Raw genomic sequence first — 17,428 nt, 5'->3', positions numbered from 1 at the left:
TTTCTCTTTGTTCAAATTTTCAGGGTTCAGGCGAATCAGGGTTCCGTGTAACTTGAGCACTTTGCCCCCAATTCCCGTGAAGTGTAATGATAGGAAACAGACTGGTCTCAGGTCGTCCTCCGTCACCCGGTCCGTGGGGCTGAGGGCGTCTGTGGACCACGAGACCCTCTGCAGCCTCTACCCCACTCACCATCTAAGTGGGTGTGACTTCACATCTGCAGACGAGTTTGATTATTGTACAATCAACTTTGGCACATCTGTATGGGGACTTAAAATACGACCAAGGCTCACACCCTAAGGCTCTGAGGGTTTTGTATATTGTACTAATGTCGTACCTCAAACATTGAACTGTATGCGACTTAATTCATCCGGCCCTACTTCATAAAAGAGCGCACTTTTATTCTACCGTCCGAATTCCAATTAAAACCTTGTCTCCTCCTCCTCCTCTGTTTCCCCCTTCTCCTCTCCTCCTCCTCCTCTTCCTCCTCCGCCTCCTCTGTTTCCCCCTTCTCCTCTCCACCCCCTCCTCCTCCTCCTCCTCCTGTTTCCCCCTTCTCCTCTCCTCCTCTTCCTCCTTCTCCTCCCTGTCTAGAATCAGCCTGTCAACTGCCCCTTTGGTCCCTGTCAGGTGCGTCTAGCTGGCCTCTCCACTGTACAAGTGAATAGCTGCTTCCTTCCTCCATTTATCTATTTATTTGTCTCCTCTTTCCCCACCAGGGGACCAGAAGACAGCTTTATTTTGTCATTTAATGCACTGCTGCACTTTTACTGAGAGCCGTCTTTTTTTCGCGTTTTTTTTCTTTCTGTCCCCTCCTCCGTCTCGGAGGCTCCTATTTAAGACTGCTGCTTGGATGAACAACAGCAATACCTTGCTGGCCGCTCTCCCCCTCCCCCCTCCTCCCCCCTCCCCTTGTTTGTACTCTGGTGACAGCTAAGAGAGACAGCTGTGCTCCCGCCATATGTTCCGTTCCACCTCAACTTCTGCTCATGGCTGCGTGTGTTTGGGTGTGAGAGACACACACACACACACACACAAGAATGAGGACAAACACACACACACACACACACACACAAGAATGAGGACACACACACACACACACACACACACACACACACACACACACACACACACACACACACACACACACACACACACACACACACACACACACACACACACACACACACACACACACACACACACACACACACACACACACACACACACACACACACACACACACCCCGAGGGATGAAACCTTCCCTCCAGCCTCCACACAAACGGTGAACGTGTCCAAACTGTTAATTAGCCAATCCAGCTCTACGGGACGTCCTGGTGTGGGTGTGTACAGGACGTCTTAGTGTGTATACGGGACTTCTTAGTGTGTGCGTACAGGATGTTTGGGTGTGTGTACACGGGACGTCTTGGTGTGTGTGTACAGGACATCTTGTTGTGTGTATACAGGACTTATTGATGTGTGTACACAGGACGTCTTTGTGTGTGTGTATAAGGTGTCTTGGTTTGTGTGTACAGGACGCCTTAGTGTATATATACACAGGATGCCTTGGTGTGTGTATAAGGCGTCTTGGTGTGTGCATACAGGACGACTTGGTGTGTTTGGCAGTGGCACAAGAGGTAGAGCGGGGTTGACTGGTAACCAGAAGGTTGCTAGTTCGATCCCCCGAGCCAAGTGTCAAGGTGTCCCTGAGCAAGCCACCTCACCCTGACTGCTGCTGACGAGCTGGCTGTCGCCTTTCATGGCTGGCTCCGCCGTCGGTGTGTGATTGTTTGCATGATTGGGTGAAAGTTAGGCGGATATCGTGAAGGGCTTTGAGTGGCCAACGCTTCGAAAAGCGCTGTTTAAATGCTATGAAGGTATTATTGTAGCAAAAGTCTTTAGCACCTGTAACTGCAGAATTTGAATGCGTACACTAAAGTCACAGTAAATTTGAAGTCGTATATATTTATTTTGCATGTGTACTCTAAAGTCACAAATGTGTAACAGTACATTTGTAGTCGTAAAAAAAATATAAATATTTTTTATACCATTGTAAACACAAAATAGGGTCTACGAGTACGCTAATCTGTGTTACAGGTGCACAAATCCTTTTGCTACAATTATTGCAGCGCAGTTGGTGCAAAACACATTCGCACACCCGTGTTTCATAATCTGAGAACATGCCCAAAAGGTGTGCATTCGTAAACCCAAATTTGAACAAATGCATCAGAAGTTGCACATCTGTGAACGCTATGTTAATTCAGCATTTTAATGAGCGAGCACAAAACCATTTTACAACTGCTCGAATCTGCTCCTGCAAGTCTCAGCTGTGGGGTTTTTTGCAGGTTGTTTTGCAACACCCCTAGGTGGTAAATGTGTAGCAAAAGTATTCGTATCCGTAGATGACAGAGCGTCCGTGAGCGGGACAAAATAGTCCCGCCCATAATTTCCTAATCCAATGAAAATCGCCGGCAGGGATGCATTTCTCAAATTACACTGTCTGGGACCCACCCCGTGCCAGCCATGGAGCTATAAAGATCGCAGCATACTCAGCACGGGATACGTTTATTTCTGGAGAAGTGAAGAGGGCGTCCTACTGAACGGAGATGGGTATCCTACATTATGTTAAATGAAATGACTTAGTTCAAGTGAATTCCCCCCAAAGTATTTCATTAACATGCCGCAAATGTCCTTGCATGTATTTTAATGGTCGCCATAACATAAATTCAGAAATGTTAATGCAATACTTTGGGGAGAATTCCCTTGAACTAAGTCATTTCATTTTACATAATGTAGGATACCCACCTCCGTTCAGTAAGACGCCCTCTTCACTTCTCCAGAAAGAAACGTACCGCGCTAAGAATGCTGCGATCTTTATAGCTCCATGGCTGGCACGCGATGGGTCCCAGTCAGGGACGGCTGGTATAAATGGGCTAACAGGGCTAAGCCCTCTTACAGTGAAAATATATTATTAAATTCTTAGAACATATTGTTTTAAATTTTGGTAGAACCTAAAGGAGCAACAGCACCAAAAAGTGACAGAAAAACCCAGGATATATATATCTTCGTTTTTTTTTCCTGTGAATGGGCTAAATGTATTCAGCCCAAGCGCAGTAGCGTAAGCTTCCATTGACGTTTGATTGACAGGTGCCCTGACACGCCCCCTTCATATGCTTCCCATTTGGGCTAAATTAGTTTAGCCCAAAGGCTGACCTAGCACAGTCCTTCGACTAATCACAGCACAGTAGCGCAAGTGCAGTATGGCGGGCGTTAGCATGAAAATGAATGAAGTGGATTATTTACTTTCTAATCGGTTTTCTTTAATGTCTTTGGAGGAAAAATTGGAAGTGAAAAGATTGGGGACACATCAACCAAACGATGTACAGATTTACTGTCAGGAGTGCGGTCAGAATATGGCCGGTAATAGTGCATTTGTAAGCGGGTCAACTACGTTTCGTATCGAAACATTTAAAAAGCTGTCTAAATAACCCAACATGACGTGACAAGTGTGTAGAGATAGTGGCCCCTCTCCAAGCTGCATTTCAGCGACAGGCAGTAACAATAAGGTTCTCTAAGGAATCGGAAATGATCTCATTTAATGTTGCATACAACATTGCCAAAGAGGAGTTGCCATTCTCAATTTAAATCCGAAATTATTCTCATGAAGAGAAATGGATTAAACATCAACCCGACGTAGGCCTATAGCAATGAGATGGCATGTGCACAATTCATTGCAGTAGGCCTAATGGGCGACACCTTAAAGCAAAAGACAGCTGCGGACGTCGGAAACGCCACATAGGCCTACATGTCCTTCATGATTGACGGCGACACAGACGTCTCTACCAAAGAGTGTGTGATCGTCTACAGCCGCATTTTGCGCAAAGGGAGACCAGTCAACATTTTAATTGTGTAATACTTTAAGCACAAAAAAAGTTTTATTTTGCTTAATGGTTTAGTTCGAAATGTTCAATTTCAGCTCAGTGAAGCACTTTAAACACCTTATTTTTCTTTTTATTTATAATTGTGCTTCAAATAAAGAAATGCCTTTCTCTACACCTTAATCTTGTTTAAAAATCATTCACATTATATGAAAGTTATGAACAGAGATATAAAGGTGACCTCATGGCGTCACCTTGTGAAGTATTGATAAATGTAATGCATTCTTTAGCCCACCCACCCAAAATCACCACCAGCCGTCACTGTAATTTGAGAAATGCATCCCTGCCGGCGATTTTCATTGGATTAGGAAATTATGGGCGGGACTATTTTGTCCCGCTCACGGACGCTCTGTCATCTACGGATACGAATACTTTTGCTACACATTTACCACCTAGGGGTGTTGCAAAACAACCTGCAAAAAACCCCACAGCTGAGACTTGCAGGAGCAGATTCGAGCAGTTGTAAAATGGTTTTGTGCTCGCTCATTAAAATGCTGAATTAACATAGCGTTCACAGATGTGCAACTTCTGATGCATTTGTTCAAATTTGGGTTTACGAATGCACACCTTTTGGGCATGTTCTCAGATTATGAAACACGGGTGTGCGAATGTGTTTTGCACCAACTGCGCTGCAATAATTGTAGCAAAAGGATTTGTGCACCTGTAACACAGATTAGCGTACTCGTAGACCCTATTTTGTGTTTACAATGGTATAAAAAATATTTATATTTTTTTTACGACTACAAATGTACTGTTACACATTTGTGACTTTAGAGTACACATGCAAAATAAATATATACGACTTCAAATTTACTGTGACTTTAGTGTACGCATTCAAATTCTGCAGTTACAGGTGCTAAAGACTTTTGCTACAATAATACCTTCATAAAATGCAGTCCCTTTACCATTTCAGTCAAGTTATCTTTTGAGGCGTCTTACACACAAATCTGTCACTGTAGCGCCAACAAAGCCCAGGTGCAACCCCCCCCCCCCCCCCACACCCCTCTCCATCTCCCCCTCTGAGCAACATGCGGGGGCCCCCTCTCCGCAGGAGGGCCGTGCGTCGGAGCTCACCGGTGCTGGATTTGATAGTCTCCTGGCCCACGGTCTGCCCCAGCAGGTCGTACTGGTTGAGGCGGGAGCTCTCGCCCTCCACCACCACAGAGTCCGAGGCGTTGCGGGTCCAGGCGTACGTCACCTCCGAGATGGTGTAGGCGTCTGCAGGGCAGGAAAAGCAATCAATGCCAGACGGGGCTGGTGCCTCGGGGAGAGGGGGGGTGACGTCTGACGCTTTAATATCACAGCCGCGAGCCACACCGGCATTCTGTATCCAATTTTGCATCGCCCAGGTAATTTAATTAAGCACAAATTATTTAAACGCCCCGAAGGAATATATATACAATTCCAGCGACTTATGTTTCCTCGCGTTAGCTGTAGAGGCATTCTCCCTCGGTGCTCAGAGCTCTCGCCCGCTAGTTACCAAGACGTTCATATTTAGTACCAATCCTATTTTAAAGAAATGCATTTTGCATAGACAAGACCACCTACATTTTGTACATAATATTTTAGTAACTAATTTCCCAGATACATACTCCGAGGACTCTTCTTATACGATGATCCGTGTCATTTAGAACGTGATCCTTCAACCACACAATTTGGAGCTGGGCTTTGGGGAAGTCTTCCTAATGCTCCACATCAAGAAGAACCATATTGATTTGTATCGCTTTATCGTTACATATCCGTGGTGATGCTAGTTGACAGCACAATTTCCCCATCGACCTATAAGCTCACCCTACCTTCTCTTGGGCTTAATGTAAAATAAACTACAATAACACCGGCACACTCTCCAGATGCGTTTGTTGCTGGGGTCATGAGTTTCTGGCGAGGGGAAACACCTTTTCAGTTTCACTTAGGGTGGACATTGGTCATCGAAATGCACTTACAGCTGCCGAATTTCAGAGGGCAGGAATGGAAGTCCATGGGAAAGTCCTCCAGGTGCATTGGGCACTCCGCATGGACCGTTAACCTGTTTCCAATCACACACACGCACACACACACACACACACACACACACACATGCAGGCATGACCCCCCCCCACACACACACACACACACACACACACATAAACATACATGTAATCCAATCATACCCGCACACGTAAACACGTGCACGCAGGCACAACCCCCACACACACACAGACACACACACACAAACACACATATAAACACACAATCACTCAGGCATGACCCCCACACACACACACACACACACACACACACACACACACACACACACACACACACACACACACACACACACACACACACACACACACACACACACACACACACACACACACACACACACACACACACACACACACACAGAATGAACTGTAGTCAGCAGTAGCAAGGTAAACAAGGTGAGTGCTGACAATATTTGATGATAAGATAAGATAAGATAAGATATAACTTTATTAATCCCCCGTAGGAGAAATTTGTTTGTTGCAGCAGCAACAAAGGAGATGCATTCTAAGCTTTTCAATATCGTATGCAAGCCAACTCCAACCTGCACGCCATCGACTTGGTAATCTGTTTCATATTACAATTGATTCACGTTAAATTAAATGCTCAGCCGGAGCACAACCTCTGCAGACCTGCTGACCTGCAGATCAATGCTGGGGTCACGTCCGATGGGAGGTGCAACGCTCTGTGGAATATATAGACCTTGTATTCTTTACGTTTACCGTTAGAGTCTATGTTCAGTTGGGCGAGGTCTGATCGAAGGTAAGACCTAGCCGGTGGGAGAAAGGAAGAGATCAACTATCCCCTCGAAATGAATCAAGGAGTGTTTGATTGAAGGCAAGTGTGTGGATGTAGGCTCAGGTATTTTGTGGATCATTTGTGTGTTTTACACTTTTACATTTTGCTTTTATTCAAAGCAACATACAACGGATCATACACACACCGATGGCGGAGTCAACCATGCAAGGAGACAGCCCGATTGGTCAGCATTAGATGTCTTGCTCAGGGACATCACGGCACTCAGCTAGGAGGAGCCGGGGATCGAAGCATCAACCTTCCGGGTACCAGCCAACCCTGCTCCACCTCCTGAGCCCACCCCCCCTGGCCCTCCGGGCCTCACCTCATGGTGTACAGCAGCGTGCCGTCCTCCTGGATACGCAGCAGCTTGTTGGGCATGGTCATGTTGTGCGCCACCGACTTCTTGCCGTTGTGGAAGAAGGTGTCGGGCGTCCAGATCTTGCTCGCCATCAGGTTGTTGAGGCGCAGGATGTTCATCGGCCCGTCGAACCTCAGCCGCTCGTCCTTCCAGCTCTGCCTGAAGAACACGTCGATGGTGTACTCCTGGGGGGGGGGGGGGGGGGAAGAGTTCACTATTAACACGTCTATTGTGTACTCCTGGGGGGGGGGGGGGGAAGAGTTCACTATTAACACGTCTATTGTGTACTCCTGTGGGGGGGAGAGGGTTCACTCGACCAGACTTCCCTTTCCCGGGCCACATTGACCAGCTCTGATTGGGGGATCCCAGGCCAGTGTGAAGATATAAACTCTTCACCTAGTCCTGGGTCTTCCCCGAGGTCTCCCCCCCCACTGGGCGGGCCTGGAACACCTCCCAAGGGAGGCACCCAGTGGGCATCCTTACCAGATGAACCCCCTCAACTGACTCCTTTCGAAGCAGAGGAGCAGCGGCTCTACTCCAAGTTCCTCAAAGATGACTGAGCTTCTCACCTCTACGGGAGACGCACGCCACCCTCCAAAAGGATATATATTCACTCTTATTGTAGGTCTTTGTCTTCATAACCACTTGGTGTTGGATGGACTATCATGGACTCAATTTGAGAGAGAGTCTCCTTTTTGAGCAGGTCTCCCTCTTCTGCCAATCAATCGTAGTTCATTAACAAGCTGCCTTTACAGAGGGACGACACACTAAAACTAAGCTCTCAAACGACATACAACCGCCACTGTCACACCGTTAAAAAAAATGAAGGTGACAAATCAGTAACCTGTATTGTGGGGGTTGATTTATCTGATTGTTTAAGCGATAAATGTACACGGGTCGTTATTCAGTCATTTTTCTAGGGTTAGGATCATTTATGGTTCTGGTGCATCTGGGTTTGTCTGGGTTTAGGAGTGCAGTGGGGACTTATAGTCAACCCCCCCACACTGCCTGACCTACAATCCCTCACGCAGTCTAAAGAAACCCAGCACTCAGCCAGAGCTCGAGGGCATAAAGCCAATGCACTGTAAAGTCTGTGCGTGTGTCTGTGGGCGTGAGGCACGTGCGCACAAAAGAGAGCGAGGCTGGATGAGAGGACGGGAGACGACATGCGTGTGAGGGAGACAGACAGGAGAAGAGAGAGCAGGAGGGTCCCTCAGCTGCTAATTCAGAGGAGAATGTCTGGCTGCTCTATATTCCCAACATGCATCTGGTCCGGTCTCTGCTACCAGAGAACCTACTGCTTGTTGTTCTTACCCTGAGCTCCAGCTGCTAGTCAAGTCAAACCAGAACCGCCTAAGAGTTCTGCAGCCACCCCAACTAGTCCTCTAAACGGGCTTCAAGGAGGTGATCCGATGAATCAGGGGCCAGGAGGTGAACGCATGTATCCTGCATGTTTTTTTGTTTTTTTCTCATCAACGTATCCTCTCCGACATATTCCAAACGCGGGTCTTTAACAAACACATCAGTCTCAGACCGCGACTCATCACCGTGGCTAAAATCAATGTGACTGATGCATACATGACCTGGGCTCCGTTGTCATCTACTATGTGTGTGAGCATCGTCTCCAGAGAAGAGCTAGCATGTTGCTCTCATGTTTCTTCCTCTAGCGAGCCCGCCACTATGCGTGGCAGCGGTCTCCTTCATGATTTAGACACCACGGCACTTGGAGCGTTGCAAGCAGCCATTCTAATGACAAGGATGACATCAATACCCTGATCAATAGTTAAATAACGTGATAAATGGTTCCTCTGGGACGTTCCCCAAGGTGTCCGCGCAAGGTGGTGAATGCAGAGGGGTGGATTGGTGCGATGTGCAGGGCTAGATATTGGATTCCAACAGAGGGATCGGCCAGATTGCTTGTGAACGGCGAGGCATCCAACATGGGGATAATAAGCGACACAACTAGAAAATGAGGAGACAGAGGGATGTTACGTGGAACATGGATGACAGTCCTAGTCTTACCATGTCTGTGTCTGAGACCGGTCCAAAACTGGTGACGTAGATGTTTGTTTTGACCTCCGTCACACGATCTGTACAGAAAACAACAAAATGGAGGTTTCAAAACCATAGACAGGTTAGGTAAAAATATGTATTTGCTTTGGATCATTACAGCTTTGTGGCTCAATTAAATGAATCATATTTGAAAGTTTGCACAGCATCAACTGTATGTACTGCAGAAATAAATGAAAGCTCTGGTTCACACTCTGTACCAAATTATTGCCGACCCCCTTATTTTTGAACGGGAGCCATCATTCCAAGCGGGTAGATCCTTAAGGCTTCCCCCCCTGAACACACGCTGCTCTCTGATAGGCTCAGCGCTTCTGGGGTACAGCATCCTCCAACACCATCATCCCCCCCCCCCGCCCCAGCCGCTCTCTCTTCAGTATTCCCTCAATAATTGCTGAGGCTGCATCTCTTCTGCTTGGCCTCTTCAAAAAGCTTTCACTGTGTTTTACTTCATGTTTTTATTTATTTATTAAGGGCGCTCTGAAGAGATCATGGCTCCAAAGTGCTCTCCTCCAGAGCCACTCGCATTCCCACAAACCCAAACGCATAATTGATACGCTGCCTTATTCATGAGTATGTGTAAACCAGGGGGCGGGGCGGGGCCGGGCGGGCCGAGGCCGGCCGACCCGGTTTGTGATCCATTTAGCCGCGCGCTGGGCTGCATGCATGTATAACGCGGCGGCCCTTTTAAACTCATGCTGTAATTCTTGTCTGGCGCACGGACCGTGCGGAGCCGGTGGGGGAGGCGCCGCGCGCTGTAACTGCGACTGTGAGCGGCTCTACGGCACGGGACTGATGTATTTTTTAAGAGAGGAGACGGAGCAGCTTGTGCGCGAAGCAGTTGGTTTGTAGGACATACGTTGGAACACGACATGTGTGACAACCCGCGTAAAATATGATGGAGGCTTCACGGAATTACAACAGAAGCAGTGTGCAGGGGAATCACGTACACATACATGTACATACATACATACATACACGAACATAGTTTATCATGTTTAAAACACACATACATACACAAACAAAGTGTATCAGGATTAAAACACAGATACATACATGCATACATACACACAAACATATATAAAAACAGTGCTTCATGTTTAAAACACACACACACATTCATACACAAACACAGTGTATAATGTTCTGAAACACGCACGCACTTAAACAGTGCATCGCGTCTAACACACACACACACACACACACACACACACACACACACACACACACACACACACACACACACACACACACACACACACACACACACACACACACACACACACACACACACACACACACACACACACACACACACACACACAAAGTGTTTCATGTTTAAAACACACACACACAAACAAAGTGCATCTTGATTAAATCACAAATACACATATACATATATAAGCCTACTAGGGGTGTGATTAACTCCAATTTTGCATGGTCGAATAATCAGTGGGTGGTATGAACGAATAATCGATTATTCGATGTGTGCCGACATTCACAAAGGCAGTCATAGATCATCGGCAACGCAAAAAAACAACTAGGCCTACCTGCTAAGTAGTTCCTGTCAAATTGTCTGTTGTGAAAAATGCATTCAACTGTAATCAGAAAACGCGGTTATATGCTATAGACCCTATAGTATCTGTGGTATAAGGCTGGGACGAATTTCCAATTATAAATATGTACACTATGGGCCCTATTATAACGGTCTGAAACGCAAGTGAGAAGCGCCAAGCGCAAGTAGCTTTGTGGGCGGTCCTATGGCGATGTCGCTAGTTTACCGGCGCGAAAAATGACTCTTGCGCCCGGCGCATATCTAAAAAGGGTTGGTCTAAAGTAGCCTAATTAACCGTGGGTGTGGTTTGGGCGTAACGTGGAATAAACCAATGAGAGGGCCAGCTCCCATCCCCTTTAAGAGCCATGAGCGCATTGGTTATCTGACAAGTTGATATTTTGACAGCGCGTCTGCATGCGCATGAATTTCCAACTTAAAATGGCTGTTTATGGCCAAATAAAATGGCCTAATTCACACATGGAATAATGTTTTTTCTTCCACAATACTGAGTCCGTTAAAACAATGTTTTTCACGATCAAATACTCATCAATCCTAAAAGTTATGGGCATGTACGATGTCTGTGTCCAGAAAGCTGTGTTTTCTGTCCGGTGTTTGCAGATGCATTGATTTAAAAGTACAACTTATTACCGCTGTATCAGCTGTTCTTTCCCAAATAATTTCCCAAGAATGTGTGGCTAGATAGATGAGGGAAGCAAAGTGTATGCGCGAGGTGCACAAGCAACATTTTGCGCCCTTAAAATAGCATCTGAACAACGCGCCACTGACTTTAAACCAGGTATTTCCTGGTTTGTGGCGCAAGTGGTTTCTGAAACTGCAAAATAGCACCAGGGAACATTTGCGCCTGAACACGCCTCCTCCTTTCGCCGAACCGACCCTTGGAGCGCAAGATCAATCCCTAATTTACAGACGCGTGGTGTAGGAGGGAAAAGAACGCTCTGTGCCAGTTGCCAACTAGCAACGTCACATGCGCCAGTGATTAAGTCAATTGCGCCGGATGCAAGATGGGGCCCTTTATGTTGAAAGTTTAGACCGTCGCGAATCCCATTGAAACGAATGGCGCGGTGATTCAGTCTTCAAAACGAGAGCTAGAGTATCTGTTGTATAAAGGCTGGGATGAATTTCGAATTATAAATATGTACAATGCATAACGTTAGCTCTCTGGCTCATAGCCAAGTCGTAGCTAAGGTCCGTCCTATTTACTGGAGGAGTGAACAACGTTTCCGTTGCATAAGAACCTTACGGGAAGGTAATGATTGTTCCAGGTATTAGTCAAACCCTCAGGCGTTACCAGGGAAACAAAGTTATGGCTTGTGAAAAACCTTATATTTGAACAGGAAAAAAATTTAACGGCCCAAATGTTAAAAATTCATTTTGACCCTCGGGAACGAATAATCCAATACAATTCTGTACCATCCCAAATACATACATACATACATAAACACAGTTTATAATGTTTAAAACACACACACACACTCTGCCTTGTGTGTTTTAAACACTGCATTGTGTTTAAAGCATCATCACACGGGTTGATACAGGTTAGTCCTCAAACTCCTCTTTTGGATCACACAGTGAGTGTTGATGTGGTCGTCGACGTGAGCTGCAGCCCGCAGCGCGGCCCAAACCAGAACAAGGTCAACTAGAACCGATACTTAGACGCTGCAGAAACTATAGAGCCCTCCAGGCCATCCGCATTCCATCCACTGGCCTGCACACTCACGGCCAACTCCAGAACACTTAGAGGAGCGGACCAGCAGGGGAGAGGCTCTCAGGGGATTCATGGCTCTCTTTAGAAAGAGGATCCAGAGTGCATTAAGAGCCGGGGATGGACTCTGTATTTATAGGAACACGGAAAAACTGAATACTGAAAGTTCAGTTCTTCATGGTCGTCGACGGCAGGACATGAGGTCTGAACGCTGGCCTTCTGACGTGTGCACCATTTGTCCGAGGAAACCTGTCCGTGTTTCACTACATCCCCACTTTTAATTGGGATTAGCAGAGACGGAAGACAACAGCAGTGTGTGTGTGTGTGTGTGTGTGTGTGTGTGTGTGTGTGTGTTGCAGCTTGCGACCGGCTGTTGGGACCCCAGTGGCAGCCATTCAGGTGCCTGTTTTTATTAATTTATTAAGTAGAGAACACACCGACACGCCTTTTGTAATTGGCACCAGTCCTGTCGGCACAGAGCTAAAGGGATCCAAGACATCTGGTCATAGACATGCTTGCATTGTTGTTGCACGCACCAGCGATGTCACCGATGTGATCAAGCCCCGCTGTGAATCCTAAAATAAGATAAAACATGCATTTGATTGGAGCTGCATCTGAAGTTAGTGTACGTGGAGCCTTAATGTGTACGCTCCTCTTCCTGCTGCTCTGAGTCAAGCTGCTCTGTCAGGAGAGGCAGAGGCACGCTTCATACACAGCCCCACGTCTATCTCAAGCATGACGCACCGACTTCAGGGTTACCTCAGTACAGTTTGGACTTGTAGTTTGATCTTTAAATAGTATTTGTTTCTGTACTATGTTTTAGGGTGCTTATCATATTAGTTGTTATTTTATTAACGATTCAAATTTGAAATATGCGTTGTTTTCAATAAACATTCTTGAGAATATTTTTAATATTTTTAATTTATGGTGTAGGTGTAAGAAAGAAAGAAAGAAAGAAAGAAAGAAAGAAAGAAAGAAAGAAAGAAAGAAAGAAAGAAAGAAAGAAAGAAAGAAAGAAAGAAAGAAAGAAAGAAAGAAAGAAAGAAAGAAAAGAACGAGGGAGGAGAAGTACTCTGAAAGCTTGTTCATGGCAGCGAGAGTCTCAGTGACGTGACTTGTACCAAATGGTCCGGTACACATTGCTGCCTTGGAGATTGGCTCGCTTGCACGCAACGAAGAAACTGCCATTGGTTTTAAAACAAAGAGGCATTTTGATACTCAGCGGTTTAGTCTAAACAAAGGAGGAGAGGGCATAGCTAGAAGAATTTCAAAAGGGCAAGAATATTCCATTATCCTTTTTATTACCCAAGTTTGTGATTTTAGTTTTCTGTAAATTCTCGGGCCATTTGGTCAGAGATTGTTTTTTAGTCCCTCTACGTAATTCTGCGTGGGAGGGTTGTGTCATTGACAGAACACATTTTCATTAGTCATTGAACACAGAACGCAAGCATGCACATGGGAAAGAGAAATAATCATGGTTAAAAGGAGAATACATAATATAGGGACATTTCTTCGCTTTTTCTAAATATTTTATAACGCTTAACAATATCTATACCGAAATACATCCTGGTTTAAAAAAATACAAATTGGCACTTTATTTGTATTCTTTTTGATATCACTTGGTGATTTAACCGGTGGCATTGTTTGTGATTGAACGGGCCGATGTCGCTGACAAGTGAATCAAGCTCTTTGATTGGCAGCCACCCTGCCTTATTAAGCAGGGTTTCAGTGGAGCCTGTGTGGCCGGCTGCTAACTATTTTGCTCCGCATCCCGGGTGTTGATTTAAAACACTACAGAAGAGTAATACAGGAGCTTGACAGTCCCCAAGGTACAGCAGGGGCAGGAGTCTAGTGGTTTCAACCAGAGGATTCCTCCTTCCCCCTCCCTGCTCCCTCACTTTGACTTCAATTTGCTGTTGAAGTCATTTCTCTTGTCACTGCTGTCATTTTTTTCCTTTCTCTCTACAACAAAATGAATACAAATGAATGCAGGGGCTAAAATAAATCACATGCAGTGCAGTTTCCAGTGCAGGTCCTTGGTGGCCCTGGTGTGATTGTAGACAGTAATAACTCAACATATATACAGCATGCTGTTCATGTACAGTCCTGTCGCTGTCTGAAAACACTGCCTTCAGGGCTGGTGTCAGAAACCAAGAATAGAACCACCCCCCCCCCTCCAAAACCACGTAGCCCCCACACCACACGGCATCTTGTGGGCTGGGCTGATGGCCATGCACATTTCCATCTCAGATGGCCCCAAAGCCTGTCGGGGGAGCATGGGCTTTTGGGGCGAGAGGAGGAGCTATGAGATGTTCTACTGCCCTCCACTCTGCACTGAAGACCAGAGTAATGTCAGCTGCTTCTGTCAAATCCTCTCCAAATGTTGCTGTCATTTTTTATATTATCGTGTTATATGGTTTTTAGTTAATATATAAATGAATTGGAAGCTCATGCATTTCTCTTCTGTAGTGTTTTTAATGTTCTTACAATACCATGCGATTGCATTCACTCTGAGCATGGGTGGCCCCAAGAGGGAATCTAACCCCTTACCCTGTTAAAGGAGAACTTCAGGATTCCTCTACCTTCACCCTATTTTCTGATCATTTGAGGTCAAACAGACTAATGCAGACCTTTTTTTTTTTTTTTTTTTTAAATTGGTATAGTATTGAGCAAGAGCATTGGAGCCACAACCAGCGAAAAAGGTTTGCAATGTAATCCTTTGGGGCGATAGCACCCCACCAATGGACCTCCTCTAAAAGGGCTTGTTTTTACCACTGATAAGTCTGGATTATATTAAATCATTATGGAAATGGATCCGTCTTTTATGACTCAACTTAAGTTTCTTGCGACTGACTTGAGTCGTTGCAGCTAGAGAACGGAGGAAACATGAACAGATGGAGGGCAGAGGGAGTACAGAAGTTGTAGCTTAGTTTTGTCTCAAAAGGCTCAAAAGTATTGTCCTCATTAGTCTCTTAGACCTCAAGTGATCAGAGAATAGGTTCCAGGTTGATGAACCTCGAAATCCTCCTTTGACTGCAAAGGCTCCAACCATTGAGCTATAAGACCGACGAATCTTGTGTGTATTTCCCCAGTTACCTCTATGTCAATAAACATGTGACAGACCAGCACCCATGAAACACATTATGGCCTTATTGTGGTATCTCGGTCCTATCATCTCCTGAGCTGTTCCCACAGGTCAATATCAGAGGGGATTTAGGGAGGATTCAAAAGTGGTAAAGAGAGAGAGCAGACACAGCAACTAAGCAACCCCAAAAAAGGCTTCTCATTCAAAATTTTACATTTAGAGCGTTTAGCAGATGCTTTTATCCAAAGGGACTTAAAATAAGTACATTTGTCAGAAGAAGGAGAAACAACTATATATCGCTGTCGGTACAGTAAGGATGTTCATTGAACCAAGGGGCAAGCACTAACCATCGCTAGGTTAACCCATTCCCTGCACAACAGAGACAGCAAGGATAAGATGCTAGACGACTTAGTACTATTTTTTAAGTGCCATGAGGTACAACATACAATAGGTACATAATTCTCTGCTTTCTCCTCTGTTTCTCCACCATTGAAAAGGGTTGAACTTCAGGCACCTGTGATTGACAATGAAGAATGATGATGGCCCAAACTGATCTGGAAGAGATCGAACCAGGGTCACTGCGATCAGGACTAAGCCTGAATGCCGTAATGATTGAAGACAATCACAGCAGTCTTCAATCTAAACGCTCTCGTACAGGGGCAGGTGCAGTCGACTCGGGCACATACTCTCACCGTGCATTCCCCTCGCTAATAGCTGACGGATGGCCACGTCATTTCTAACTAATTACATTCAAATAATCGTTCTCGAATCTGAACTATTTCACCTTCAAATATGGTTCACCGTGCTACACAAATTAAGATATCGTAACATGTGAATCATCGGGCAGTGAGGTGAGAAATATCAGCCATGTGGAAGTTAACGGTTTAATAATCACAGGGCAAACGCCCCCTCATCACTCTGGTGGACCAATACCCCTTGGCTTGTGATTGGTTATTGGCAGGGCGATTAGTCTCCCTGGAGACTCCCTAAGTTCAGGGGAGCCAATCACCTCCCTCATGAATATTGAATTGGACACAATGGCAGTTAGGAGGTAACCTTCAGCACATAGACACATACACACAACGTGTGTGTGTGTGTGTGTGTGTGTGTGTGTGTGTGTTTTTTAAGAAATTTGCCAACCACATCCGATACAGAAAGAATAGCGGTTTAAAAAGTAGTCACACACTAGAACGACTGAGGAACAGGTGGTGACTGTGGTACAATGTGATGTAAACATGGATGATTCCTTCGTACAGGATGGGGGGGGTGCAGTCTCGGGTCGCAGCTATAAAAAGGTCTATAACCATCATCTATCAATATTCACTTTATTGTCGTTGCCTCACTGTATTTCTAGGTAAATTGTTTGTTTTCCTTGCAGGAAATATGATGAAGATAAAGAATGCAATCAACGAAACAATGAACAAGAACAGAGTATTGGATATGGTTTGTGGCTCCCTAAAAAGTTTGTACCTCACTTCCAACTTCCTCACTCCTCCATCTCAAGCTCTTCTCTCCTCCCCCGCCCCCCAGTCCATTGACACCAGCAAATGCTCATCTCGTTTGAAGTCTGTTTCATCCTCCTTCAAATATTAACGCTCCGACTCAGACCCAAGGTACAGCGCCACCTCTGGTTAAACCCGGGACTTAACTTTCTCATTTTCTCATTGGCTCAAATGAGTCCTACGTATATTTACCAATATCAATGGTTTGTACCCTCTCCGAAATGAAAGCATTGACTTTTGAAGACATTTTGCCAGTGAACTTGGCTCACCACCGAGTCCGGGCCGCAGACGGTTGTCGTAGCCGTCCAGCAGTCTGTCGAGTATTCTTGTGAACAGGGTGATGTTGTTTTTGAAGGCCTCAGCTGCGGAGTCACCCTG

General features: G+C 45.6%; 1 protein-coding gene across 1 annotated transcript in view; it reads right to left on the bottom strand.

Moving 5' to 3' along the window:
- LOC132465507 (gamma-aminobutyric acid receptor subunit alpha-2-like) overlaps nt 1-17,428 on the bottom strand; it is a 30,942-nt gene that overhangs the window by 11,523 nt on the left and 1,991 nt on the right. The window contains exons 3-7 of the mRNA XM_060062182.1: nt 17,320-17,428; nt 9,141-9,208; nt 7,083-7,303; nt 5,881-5,963; nt 5,012-5,155 (exon numbers count right to left, since the gene is read on the bottom strand). The exon at nt 17,320-17,428 is cut by the window's right edge and continues 7 nt beyond it. Coding sequence (XP_059918165.1) covers nt 5,012-5,155; nt 5,881-5,963; nt 7,083-7,303; nt 9,141-9,208; nt 17,320-17,428 — 625 coding nt within the window. The remainder of the gene's footprint in view (nt 1-5,011; nt 5,156-5,880; nt 5,964-7,082; nt 7,304-9,140; nt 9,209-17,319) is intronic.

This window comes from Gadus macrocephalus, chromosome 10 (genome assembly GCF_031168955.1).
Source record: "Gadus macrocephalus chromosome 10, ASM3116895v1".
Taxonomy (NCBI): Eukaryota; Metazoa; Chordata; class Actinopteri; order Gadiformes; family Gadidae; genus Gadus; species Gadus macrocephalus.
This window is presented reverse-complemented; position numbering and strand designations above follow the sequence as displayed.